Source organism: Lolium perenne, chromosome 2, assembly GCF_019359855.2.
Source record: "Lolium perenne isolate Kyuss_39 chromosome 2, Kyuss_2.0, whole genome shotgun sequence".
Lineage (NCBI taxonomy): Eukaryota > Viridiplantae > Streptophyta > Magnoliopsida > Poales > Poaceae > Lolium > Lolium perenne.
This window is the reverse complement of record NC_067245.2, coordinates 89205843-89216177: the sequence shown is the minus strand read 5'-3', so window position 1 is coordinate 89216177 and position 10335 is coordinate 89205843. Positions and strand designations below refer to the sequence as shown.

The 10335-nt window shown below is 46.7% G+C and overlaps 2 protein-coding genes across 4 annotated transcripts; one reads left to right on the top strand and one right to left on the bottom strand.

Annotated features, from left to right (window-relative positions):
* The first annotated feature begins 1616 nt into the window (after nt 1–1616).
* Nucleotides 1617–2547, top strand: LOC127333203 (protein H2A.7). Its single transcript, XM_051359545.2, has 2 exons — nt 1617–1889; nt 2124–2547. Exons 1-2 carry the CDS (start codon nt 1701–1703, stop codon nt 2334–2336), a joined length of 402 nt encoding a protein of 133 aa, XP_051215505.1. The 5' UTR covers nt 1617–1700; the 3' UTR covers nt 2337–2547.
* A 490-nt stretch (nt 2548–3037) lies between these two features.
* Nucleotides 3038–8579, bottom strand: LOC127333202 (formin-like protein 11). 3 transcript variants are annotated; one of them, XM_051359542.1, is made up of 7 exons: nt 8175–8579; nt 6656–7199; nt 5757–6573; nt 5478–5674; nt 4675–4910; nt 3587–4435; nt 3038–3473 (listed from the first exon to the last, which is right to left on the bottom strand). In XM_051359542.1, the coding sequence occupies exons 1-6, from the start codon at nt 8334–8336 to the stop codon at nt 3599–3601; spliced, it is 2793 nt and encodes a 930-aa protein (XP_051215502.1). In that variant the 5' UTR covers nt 8337–8579; the 3' UTR covers nt 3038–3473; nt 3587–3598. The 3 variants fall into 3 exon arrangements, with proteins under 3 accessions (XP_051215502.1, XP_051215501.1, XP_051215503.1); XM_051359541.1 differs by having other exon boundaries at nt 3038–3467; XM_051359543.1 differs by having other exon boundaries at nt 3038–3389.
* Nucleotides 8580–10335: the final 1756 nt, after the last annotated feature.

The following is a 10335-nucleotide window of genomic DNA, read 5'->3' as shown; positions in this document are numbered from 1 at the left end:
TGCAACAAGGGAGAAAGAAGTGGTAGTGTACCAAAGAAGAAGTACCGAAAAGACGGAGCCAACAGCTGAGAGGAATAAGCTACATAGGCTAGCTAGGGAAATGGATGCTACAGCTGGACTAGAACAACTAGTTCATAGCATGGTATACGTTCTTGCAAATAGGCATGTCATGTCTGAGCTCCCAAATCTAGTTCACACAAAGCATCCTCTGTATATGGCTCTGGTGAATTTGAAGATGCAAGATACCCTGGTGCCCTACGGTTTGATCGCTAATGTATGCCTAAAAACGAGGAATCAATGATAGCTGGTGTCATGCCGTGTAAGATGAAGAAAGACATTCAATGGTTTGCAAAGAAGGTGGCCAACGACATCAGTCGTAAGCCACAAAATGGGTAATGTTAAGACTAGTTTCTAGAGTTCCTAGCAGTTCATGTGTTACTACTATATAGCAATGTCCTGCATTGTGTCTTTTTTTGCCGATGTCATCTAAGAATAATGGAGTCTTTTAATGTTCCCGACAAAACTCTGTTTTTTTCTATAACCGCACAACACTTCAACATAACTGAAACTGTAGTAACACCAAAATTTAGAGTTAACACTTCTCCAAACATGCATAAATTTGTGAACTTTTTGGTTCCATGCGACCACAAAGACTCAAACTAACATATATAACACTAGATTATCACACAAAAAACTATTGGTTCTCGGATTGAACGAGATCAGTCTTCGCTTTTCCGTGAAACATGACATCTCCATAATGAATAGAATAGCCAACTAACATGAAGGCTCATGGGCACAATTGACATTGTCGTTGATTATGCGTCGATTGAGCGCAACAAATTTGAAGATCACGATTTCAATCGAACACTCACCAATGTTTTCCTATCCGTGCCGAGAAGGAGCAAAACCAGAGGGAGAAGAAGGAATTGAGGACGATGAGTCGTACCGTAGGCAAGCGGCAGCCGCTCTTGAATCTCAGGCGAGTTCATCGTGCGTGAGGAAGAACACGACGACTGCACCACTAATTTTGGTAAAAAAATGTCCTACCTTTTCCCAACGAGCGAGCCGAGAGGGAGGATAGTAAAAAGAGAGGCATGTTTACGAGGGGCTTCTTTGCAAAATAACCATCGCAACAGAAAGCACGTGCCGACAAATTTGGAGTCCACCGTGGCACAATCCAATTTTGAGGACCAAATCATCACATAAATACAACTTGTCGAATGACTGTTTAACGGTTAGGAAGAAATTTGGAATTCACCGTGGCACAATCCAATTTTGAGGATCAAATCATCACATAAATACAAGTTGTCGAATAACGTTTTAACGGTCAGAAAGATGTAGGACTAAATTATCACTAGACCGGCAAGGGAAAAAACGGCGCAGCAGCAGGAAAGCCCAGAGCCCGCCCGCGCCTCTCAATTCGGAAAGAAGAGCGGGGCGTACGACACCGACTGCGAAAAGCTGCGGCGGTAAACCAAAAACCAAGCCACCACGCCTCTCCTCATCCAACGGCCAGGATCACGCCCCGCGCCGCACATCCCCGCCACGTCAGCGATCCGCGCACTCTCCCCTCATTGGCTCGTCCGCCCTATATAACCCAACCTCCCACCCACCACCGCTATCCACCAGCCGCACTTGCTCCTGCTCTTCGCTTCCTCCTCCGCGTTCGTTCCCCTCCCAGTCCCAGCACAGTAGCTGCCATGGCCGGAAGAGGCAAGGCGATCGGCTCCGCCGCCGCCAAGAAGGCCACCTCCAGGAGCTCCAAGGCCGGGCTCCAGTTCCCCGTCGGCAGGATCGCGCGCTTCCTCAAGGCCGGTAAGTACGCCGAGCGCGTCGGCGCCGGCGCCCCGGTCTACCTCGCCGCCGTGCTCGAGTACCTCGCCGCCGAGGTCAGTCCAATTGCCCTCTCTAATCTCTCGCACTTTCCTCTGAGATGCTCAATTTAATTTCTTGGTAGTAGTACTACTTCCTTTCATCGGTTGGTGAGTGCGGTACCAAATTGGGGAACGAATCTAGGGTTTCCACGCCTCTACAGGATCGAATTTCTTCGATTTGGCTAGCTTATTTCCCAATCCCGCCTGAATTCTGTAGTCTTACTGCTTGGATTCTCCTTGCTTGTGCAGGTTCTCGAGCTGGCCGGCAACGCCGCGAGGGACAACAAGAAGACCCGCATCGTGCCGCGGCACATCCAGCTCGCCGTCCGCAACGACGAGGAGCTCTCCCGCCTGCTCGGCATGGTCACCATCGCCAACGGTGGAGTCATGCCGAACATCCACAACCTGCTCCTCCCCAAGAAGTCCGGGGGTTCCAAGGCTGCCCCTGCCGACGACGAGTAGTTTACATCATGTCTCCCTGTGATGATAGCTGTATCACCGTGTGTTCTAGTCATGCCTTAGTGTTCTGCTTAGGAGTGTTAGGTTCTGTATCTGCCGCTTGTTATTACTGCTTCTAAACTAGATGTGCTTCCGTGTGGACAAGGATTACTTGCTCTGTAATTCGTTGCGATGTTCTATAAAAGCTGGATCTATGGATATGACTTACTTATTATACTCGTGGTTTTGGCAGTGTATACTCGTTGTCAGGATTGTTCAAAACATCCACTGCTTCGAACTTGATTTTTCTGTAAATTTTGGGCTATCCTTTTTGAAGCTTCCTCTATGGATCTGCTGATGCTTGAACAGGGCAACATGGTCGGTACGAGTAGGTATCGCTGGGTCAACTGTAAGTTTTTGAATTCGAAAGGATTAAATTTTGGGCGGGGACTTTGGAAAATTTCGGCGAAACTTTCACTTGCCGCTGGGGCAAGGCGGGAAGCCTAGATAAAAAAACTCCCGATCCGTTTGGGATAAGAAGATTCCATAATGAAATAGCAAGTGCCAAAACAATATCCAGTGCAAGTAGTACTGCACATGGTTTATTGTCTGTATGGGTCGTCAGCGAACGGAACTGCCATGAAGATCCAAGCGGTGCAGATTGGTATGGAGAGAGAAAAGGAGGCAACGACAGCATACGGATCTGCTCTTACTTCCACACCACGTTGCAAAAGGGAACACTCATTTTCTGTGTGAAGAATTTACAAAAGACAGGAGTACAAGATGTTTCAGTTAAAAACCCTGACAATTTACAGCTATGCTCTTGCCAGAAGTAATGTCAAGTGCAACCAAAAGGATCGAGTGTTTATGAGCTTATGTGGTGCATCTCTTTCTACATTTCTTCATTTCTTTCTGTGTTGGTACAAATGTACAACGAACATGTAGTATAGCAGTCAGCCAACCTAGTGTGTCTTCCTCCTTGTTAAGCTTGCTCTAACTAAATGTTAGTTTTCTTCTCCCTCCTTTCAATCGACAATTCCACCTTCACTTTGGCTTCCAAGTGGACGCCTGTGTTGACTGTCAAAGAGCAACATTACTTGTGAAGAACACCCGGTATGTCTGGCAGATGACTTCCTCACTTCAGGAAATTCTATTCTGTTGCTACAACAAGTGACCAAAAACAGGCTTCACATCATAATTTCTTCATCATTCTCTATCTTTCACTATTTTTTTAAAGCGCCATGATTCAAACTTCAAAGTGAAAAGGTACATACCTTCGTTTAGAGCTAACTTTCATCATCAGAACTAGAGCTTGAACTATCTGCCCTCCGGTCTTGAATAGCTGGGAAGAGATTACGCCGGGAGTCTTGAAATGACTTCGGTGGTTGGGATGGCAGATTACCTCCTGGCTTTGTTTTCTTTGGAGCTACTACTTTCGATGTTTCTTTCACCTCTTTGCATACCTTGTCTAGCATTGCGAGGAAATCTCGCACTACGACAAATAACCGAAGACCCTCGTCCTTTCCTGTACTCCCATGGAAAAAATCCACAGTACCTTTTACCAAGGTCCGTATTTTCTTCTCTTCCTCTAGCAGGGATGTAACATCAGCTTGAGACTTCTCTACGAAACACACAAGCTTGTGGTGAAATCCGCTCTCCTCATTCAAACTTTTCATGCTTGTGTTCAAGAATTCACTGGTTTTGACAAGCTTGTGGCCGAGACTTGCTACCGACATAGTCAACTGATCTGCATCAAGGATTGCCGCTTTCCTGACATTCTGAAGTTCATCTCCTAAACTGGACACAACCTGCAGACCTATCTGTTTGTATTCGTCTTCAGTATTTTCAGTACTGTCATCAGTACTGGATCCGCTGCTGGTCTGCTCTTTTGCAGCCCGTGCTGAACGGACACCTTCAGAACGGATTATCTCTTGAACAACAAAATGCAACAGAGTTGTCTTCCCATCAGTTCCTTTGACGTCAGACAGCTTAAGGAGAGTGTCTAGTTTAAACGCCTGGGCTTCTCCACGGAACGTGCCAACATTCATTCGGTTTCCTGTTTTAAGGACAGCTTCCAGTAACTTCAAGAAAAGACGGCTGTTCCTAAGCTCATCGCAAGCTACCTGAAAAGGATTTAAATTCCAAGATAGCAGAGAGAAGAATACCGGCAAAAACATCAAGGGTGCAGAAAGAGTGTGGTCCATATATATTACGATAATCCCTATCAAATTATGACGCTTGATAAGAATGTTCATCAGTAAAATGGCTAGGGAGTATTGAAGAACACGGATACAAGTCATATGACAGAACCAAAGATAATACAAAAATCGAAAAGTTATAGCTGCTGGAGTATGCTATTTACCTCTAAGGTGGCAAAAGATTGCTTTACACCTGAAGCTTCCTCTGGTAAAATGGACATGAATAGTAATGCATCCAGACGCTGGTAGATATAAGGAATGTCAATGATTGCTTTTAAGAATTGCTCTGCAGGACCAAGCTGTGTGAGTTCCCCAGTATATAGTCGAAGCCTGAGCTCCTCATCGCTACTCGGGATCCATCTAATTAAGGTCTGTATCAAGTCGGATGGAAGTTCATTTCCTACAAATTATCAAGGAAATGGATGAAACAAAAGACATTATTAGGTAACATAATTTGATCAAATGCATTTTTTTCTACATGTTGAAACAAAATAGTCATAAGCACAACAACCCAAGTCTGAGACGTCCATACCAAAATATGGATGCCATACGTGCATGGTTGTCTTGCTGAAGTTCAAGAATTATAGTTGAAGTACAAGATAATACTCATATCAGTTTAGGAGAGTCATGGAATTTGCTTTGAAAAAATTAAACGAAATAAATTAGATTATTTATTGCCCTTAGCTCAGAAGAGTAGTCTTTGAATCCTGACTATGAAGACACAATTGACATGTGTAACTAGCATACTACATCAGATGAATGTATTACATGAAGCACTATAACCTAGAAATTAAAAGTATTAAATGTATCAGGACTAGAACATAGAATAAAAATACTATAGCTCTGCCTAAATATAGAATTGAAAGAAGTGTAGCTTTAAGGGTATGACAAGAAGCAAAAGAGGCAGCATTGCATCCAGGAAGAGCCATGCACTTGCACAGTGCAGATGCGTGACAATACACTTTACCTTCCTTAACTGCACAACATACTTCCTGAGCTGAAACACTCAACGCCTTTAATGATATAGCCAGGTTCTGCGCTTTTTTAGGATCAAGTATCCTCACAAGTTGGGTCGCCTCCTTTGTCTTTAAATCTTTTGTGGCATCACCACTCTTCTTGTCAGCGTTAAAACCAAAAAGGGTTTCAATAGCGTTCTCGTTAAACCTGAGAAGAAGTATCGTTTAGTTATGAATGGTGTGATATTACAATAACAGATATACAACTGCAGTTCTCTCTAAAAACGTACTGGAATGATCCGGCTTTTAGGTTATCCCACACCATTGATTGATTAGCATTTGCTGTTACTTTATCCCAAAAGAAGGGCTTAAGCTTTGTTTTAGCTTCACTAGAATCTGCATCATCATCTGCCTTATTTCCTGAGTTCTTCATAGGTGGTGGACGTGTTTTGGAGGAACCAGGCATTGCTGGTGGGCGAGGTCCATTAGATTTTAATGGTGGCGGGGGAGGTCCATTAGATTTTAATGGTGGCGGGGGAGGTCCATTAGATTTTGATGGTGGCGGCGGAGGTGCAGCTTTTGGAGCAGGTGGTGGTGATGGTCCTGTAGGAGGAACCGCGGAAGCTTTTGGAGCTGGTGGCGGCGAGGGTCCTGAGGGAGGAACTGGAGAAGCTTTTGGAGGCGATGCAGGTGCTTGAGAAGCTGGTGGAGGAAGAGCCTTTGGAGGTGCAGGTACCGTAGGTGGCAATGACACTGCTTGTTGAGGCACTGGTATTGATCCTTGCACAGAACTAACAGAATCAGCCATTGTTTCGGATGAACTGTTGTAGCCTGCCAGATCAGTGTTTGCACTTTCCTGTAAGCCTAGCTTCACATGGTTATTTTGACCAGTGTTTTGGCCTTCCTGTGAGTTTAGATCTACAGGGCTATTTTGACCAGTGTGTGGGACTTCCTGTGAGCTTAGTTTCACATAGCCATTTTGATCAGTGTCTGCGCTTTCATGTAAACTTTGATCCACATATCCATTTTGACCAGTCTCTGATTTCAGTGGCAATGCTCCCAGCTTATTCACATCTATTTGGTTTACATGGGAAGACGTAGAACTCGCTGCGAATAAAAGTATAAACGTCAGCTCTAGAAGAAAAAAATACTGTCTTGGAGCAAAATTTGGTGATTTGAGATACATTACTCAAATTCAGGAGTGGTTTATCGTCATATGGAGAACTCTGACTTTCACGGCACATGCAGCAGAACACACCAAGAAGAGCTAAAAGTGCTACAACAACTAGAGAAAGACCAATGATAGTGGTAGTTGACATGCCATCACCCTGATCACTGTCCTTTTTTGTTGCTGATTTAGTTGCCGGCACTGCCTTTTTCGCAGGAGCTGTTTCTGATGAAACACTGTCAGTTGGTTTCCCTGCGGCAGGTTTTACTGCCTGATTTGCAATAATTCCCAGAGTCAGATCTCTTCGTATTGCTGCGATAAGTGTTTTGATATAACCATCGGGCAGGTTTTTGGTGACCTCAAAACTCTGTTTGCTTAGACAGATCAGCAACGTTTGCTTGATTTCTGGTGTCAATGGACTGGTGCCTTGTTCAATGACAGGGGAGGTGTCCTTATTGTCAGATATCCTATGGAGAATGTCAAGCACATGGTTGTAGTTGAAGTAGGTTTTAACATCCTGAAGACTTTTCTTGTCTAATCCACACTTAAGCCATGCGTGTTCCACCTATAGATAATACAACAAGTATGAAAATTAATCAGTAAGAAATTTGATGGTAATGCGAGCGTGCATCCTTTTCAGAACCATATGGAAAGTCAGATCCCTTGTTAAAAAAAGAACCATGACCAGAGTCAGTTAGAAACTACAAACTATTTATCCCACCAAATTCCAGGCTGAAGGTTAGTCCTGCTGTAAAAATGTTACTAGTATGTTGGACTAATACCGTCAGATTCCTTACTTAGGTGAATCATGGTCATCACTCTGAGTCTCCATGTCTCATACCAGCAATGACAAAATAAACTCCCACACGTGTTACTCACTAAGCAATAAGAATAAAAATTAGATACTGTTAGCACATAAAGCGTGCTCCGACCAAATGACCAATGCATTTACGTTTCCCTAACAGGAGGGCATGCTAATTATTGAACACAACTAAAACATTTGATTCAAACCTCTGCAAGCAGAACTTTGAATCCTTGACAGCTTTGGCCTATGGAAACCATTAGGAATTCAGAGATCAGATCTCTTCCAGTAAAGATAATTTGAGGAGCACCACACGACAATTATGCATGTCCACATCAGGCAAACAGCCAAACACCTATTTAGATCATTAGCTCATTCTTATGCACCCTTATATGTTCAGATAGCGAGTCACACACCTAAACACCGTGTCATAAGTACAGCTGGGCTGCAATTCTATCATTCTATGATCTCGATAATAACTGGCCTTGAATTCCCGACCTATCTTTTCGCTTTGCAAAGACATTGATACTTAAGACTCACTTCTTGAGATGACCTGAAGTAAACTACTTTGGTCTTGATTACAAACTATGAAATGACACCATATACATATAGACATTACTCCTCCGTCACACAAAATAAGACGTTTTGGCAAGCTGTTTAGCTCGCCTAAACGTTTTATATTATGGGACAGAGGGAGTAGTACCAAATGCAATGAAATACATGGGAAATTGTACTCACCCAGTCGTCTACTTGCTTGATGAAGGGAGGTGTCAGCGCAGGGGGCGACATCATGTCGCTTGCACCAACTAGCAATCCTTGGCAGACCGTTGGTTTGATGAGCAGCAAGGAGATGATGCACGGCCACGGCGCGAGGAGGCATTCTCTCCTACATCGCCTCATGTTTTCCCTGCTCCTTCTTACACCCACCCGACCATCCCAAGGCGAAAGTCCTCGGAATAGCGCGAAAGATTCCACCGATGGGCAACAAATGCTTGAACCCCCTCAGAGCATTAGCTCGATGAAATCCAGTGATTCAGCCCAAATGTTCTGACAAAAAAAATAATCAGAATGACGTCCTGTTGGAAGCTTATCTCCGAGCGGAAATCGCAGAATGCGCTGCCCAAATCAATGAAATCCGAAAACGCAGCAGCGATCTTCTGAAATTAAGTCGAGATGCTCCGAGAAACGCACCGATTCAGGCGAGAAAGCTCAGAAAAAATCACCAACGGTGGGGGATTTGGGGGCCTCCACGGCAAATAGCCGAATGTAGAGCCGCATTACCCCCAAATCAAAGAAATCCGGAAACGCACTGAGGCCTATATGGCTATACAGCCGGCGCCTCAATCCGTCAAGAAATCAACCCCAATACAAGGTCTAGGAAGATGCACCAATACAAAAAATGACAGAAAGAACAGGTCTAGGAAGATGCACCAATACAAGGCAGCACCAAATTCGCGGCGGGAGAAGCCACGAATTTGGGCGTGATCTGGAGCCACCGAGATGGCCAGCGAATTCTGTTAGCGCGCGCGCGCACGCACGCTTTCTCTCTCTTCTCGTCTCCCCGGGAGGACGAAGGAGGAAGCGGCGGGGGAAACCGAGAGGGGCAGGGAACGTGACAAGTCCAACGAAGGACGGTGAACCCTTTTTGACCCACGAAAGGAAAATGTTTTTTACTCGCTCCGGCGCTCCCTTTTACCCCAGGTTAGTTGTTTCATCCTTCACCCGTGGGTAACAAAGACAGCCCCCAAACCCTCCCCCAAAGGGATTTGGGGCGCGCCGGACAGAAAAAGCGTTCCAGCCGCGTCCCCCAAAACCCTTTTTTGTCCGGCGCGCCCCCATTCGGTGTCCGGCGCCCCGAGCCCGTCCCCGTCCCACAGGGGACGCTCCGGGGACGCCGGACACAACGAAAAGCGAGGCGAGGAGGCGCGGGGCCGACGCGTCAGCGGCACAATAAATTTTTAACCTAACCGTCGCCTACCTCGCGACGAAAGTTATTGGCGGTGCGGTTCCCGCAGCGACGCAGCGACGCGTCCCGTCGCGCCTAGCTCTGCGCGCCGGCGTTAATGAGCGCCACCGCTCCTCCGCCTCCCTCCGGCCTATAAAAAGGGGCACCTCTCATCGTCCCTCTCACACACAAACCCTAGCGCATCTCTCCCAAACCCTAGCCGCCACCATCTCTCAACAAGACTCGACGCTATGTCTGGTAGAGGCGGAGGCGGACCTCGCGGCCGCGGCCGTGGTCGTGGTCGTGGTCGTGGCCGCGGCATAGCTGAACGCTCGCCGTCGCCTTCCACGCCGCCGGCTTCATCATCGTCGGAGATGGACGTGGAGCCGGACGTCCTGTTCGAGTTCGTCCACGTCCTCAAGGGCGACCCGCGCGGCATCCAGAGGCTGCCGGACTCCTTCGCCGAGTACGTCGGTGGCGTACGCCCGCGCACGATGCATCTGCGGGAGCATTCGTGCGGCTACTGCCGGTGGATCGTCAAGGCGATCTACGACGCGCGCGGCAAGATGTACCTCAACATCGGCTGGGAGAAGTTCGCGCGCCACCACAGCCTCCAAGCCGGCTTCATCCTCGTGTTCTCCTACTTCGGCAACAGGGACATGAAAGTCAAGGTCTTCGACGAGAGGCGCTGCCTCCGGGACTACCACGTCGACAGGGACTCCCACGACGACAGCACCGACGAGGAGGACGACTGAATGAGTGTTGTTTCTTCGCAGCGAATACGTGCACGGAAGTTTCTGCCTGTTCGCTTCATCGGTAGAACCAACAAGGGCACCATCCTCCCGCTGGATTTTCCAGTTTAGGTGACTGGGTGTGCCCTCGAGTGTTCTTTCTTAGCAGCGAACACAGGAAACCTTCGATGCACGGCCTAGTTAGGTTTAGTTTCTTTGCAAA

Coding starts and splice junctions, on each gene's coding strand:
- LOC127333203 (XM_051359545.2), top strand. CDS start 1,701: ATGGCCGGAAGAGGCAAGGCGATCGGCTCCGCCGCCGCCAAGAAGGCC. Junction 1,890..2,123: donor TCGAGTACCTCGCCGCCGAG/GTCAGTCCAATT, acceptor TTGCTTGTGCAG/GTTCTCGAGCTGGCCGGCAA.
- LOC127333202 (XM_051359542.1), bottom strand. CDS start 8,336: ATGAGGCGATGTAGGAGAGAATGCCTCCTCGCGCCGTGGCCGTGCATC. Junction 5,675..5,756: donor CTAAAAGCCGGATCATTCCA/GTACGTTTTTAG, acceptor ACTTCTTCTCAG/GTTTAACGAGAACGCTATTG. Junction 4,436..4,674: donor AATCTTTTGCCACCTTAGAG/GTAAATAGCATA, acceptor AATCCTTTTCAG/GTAGCTTGCGATGAGCTTAG.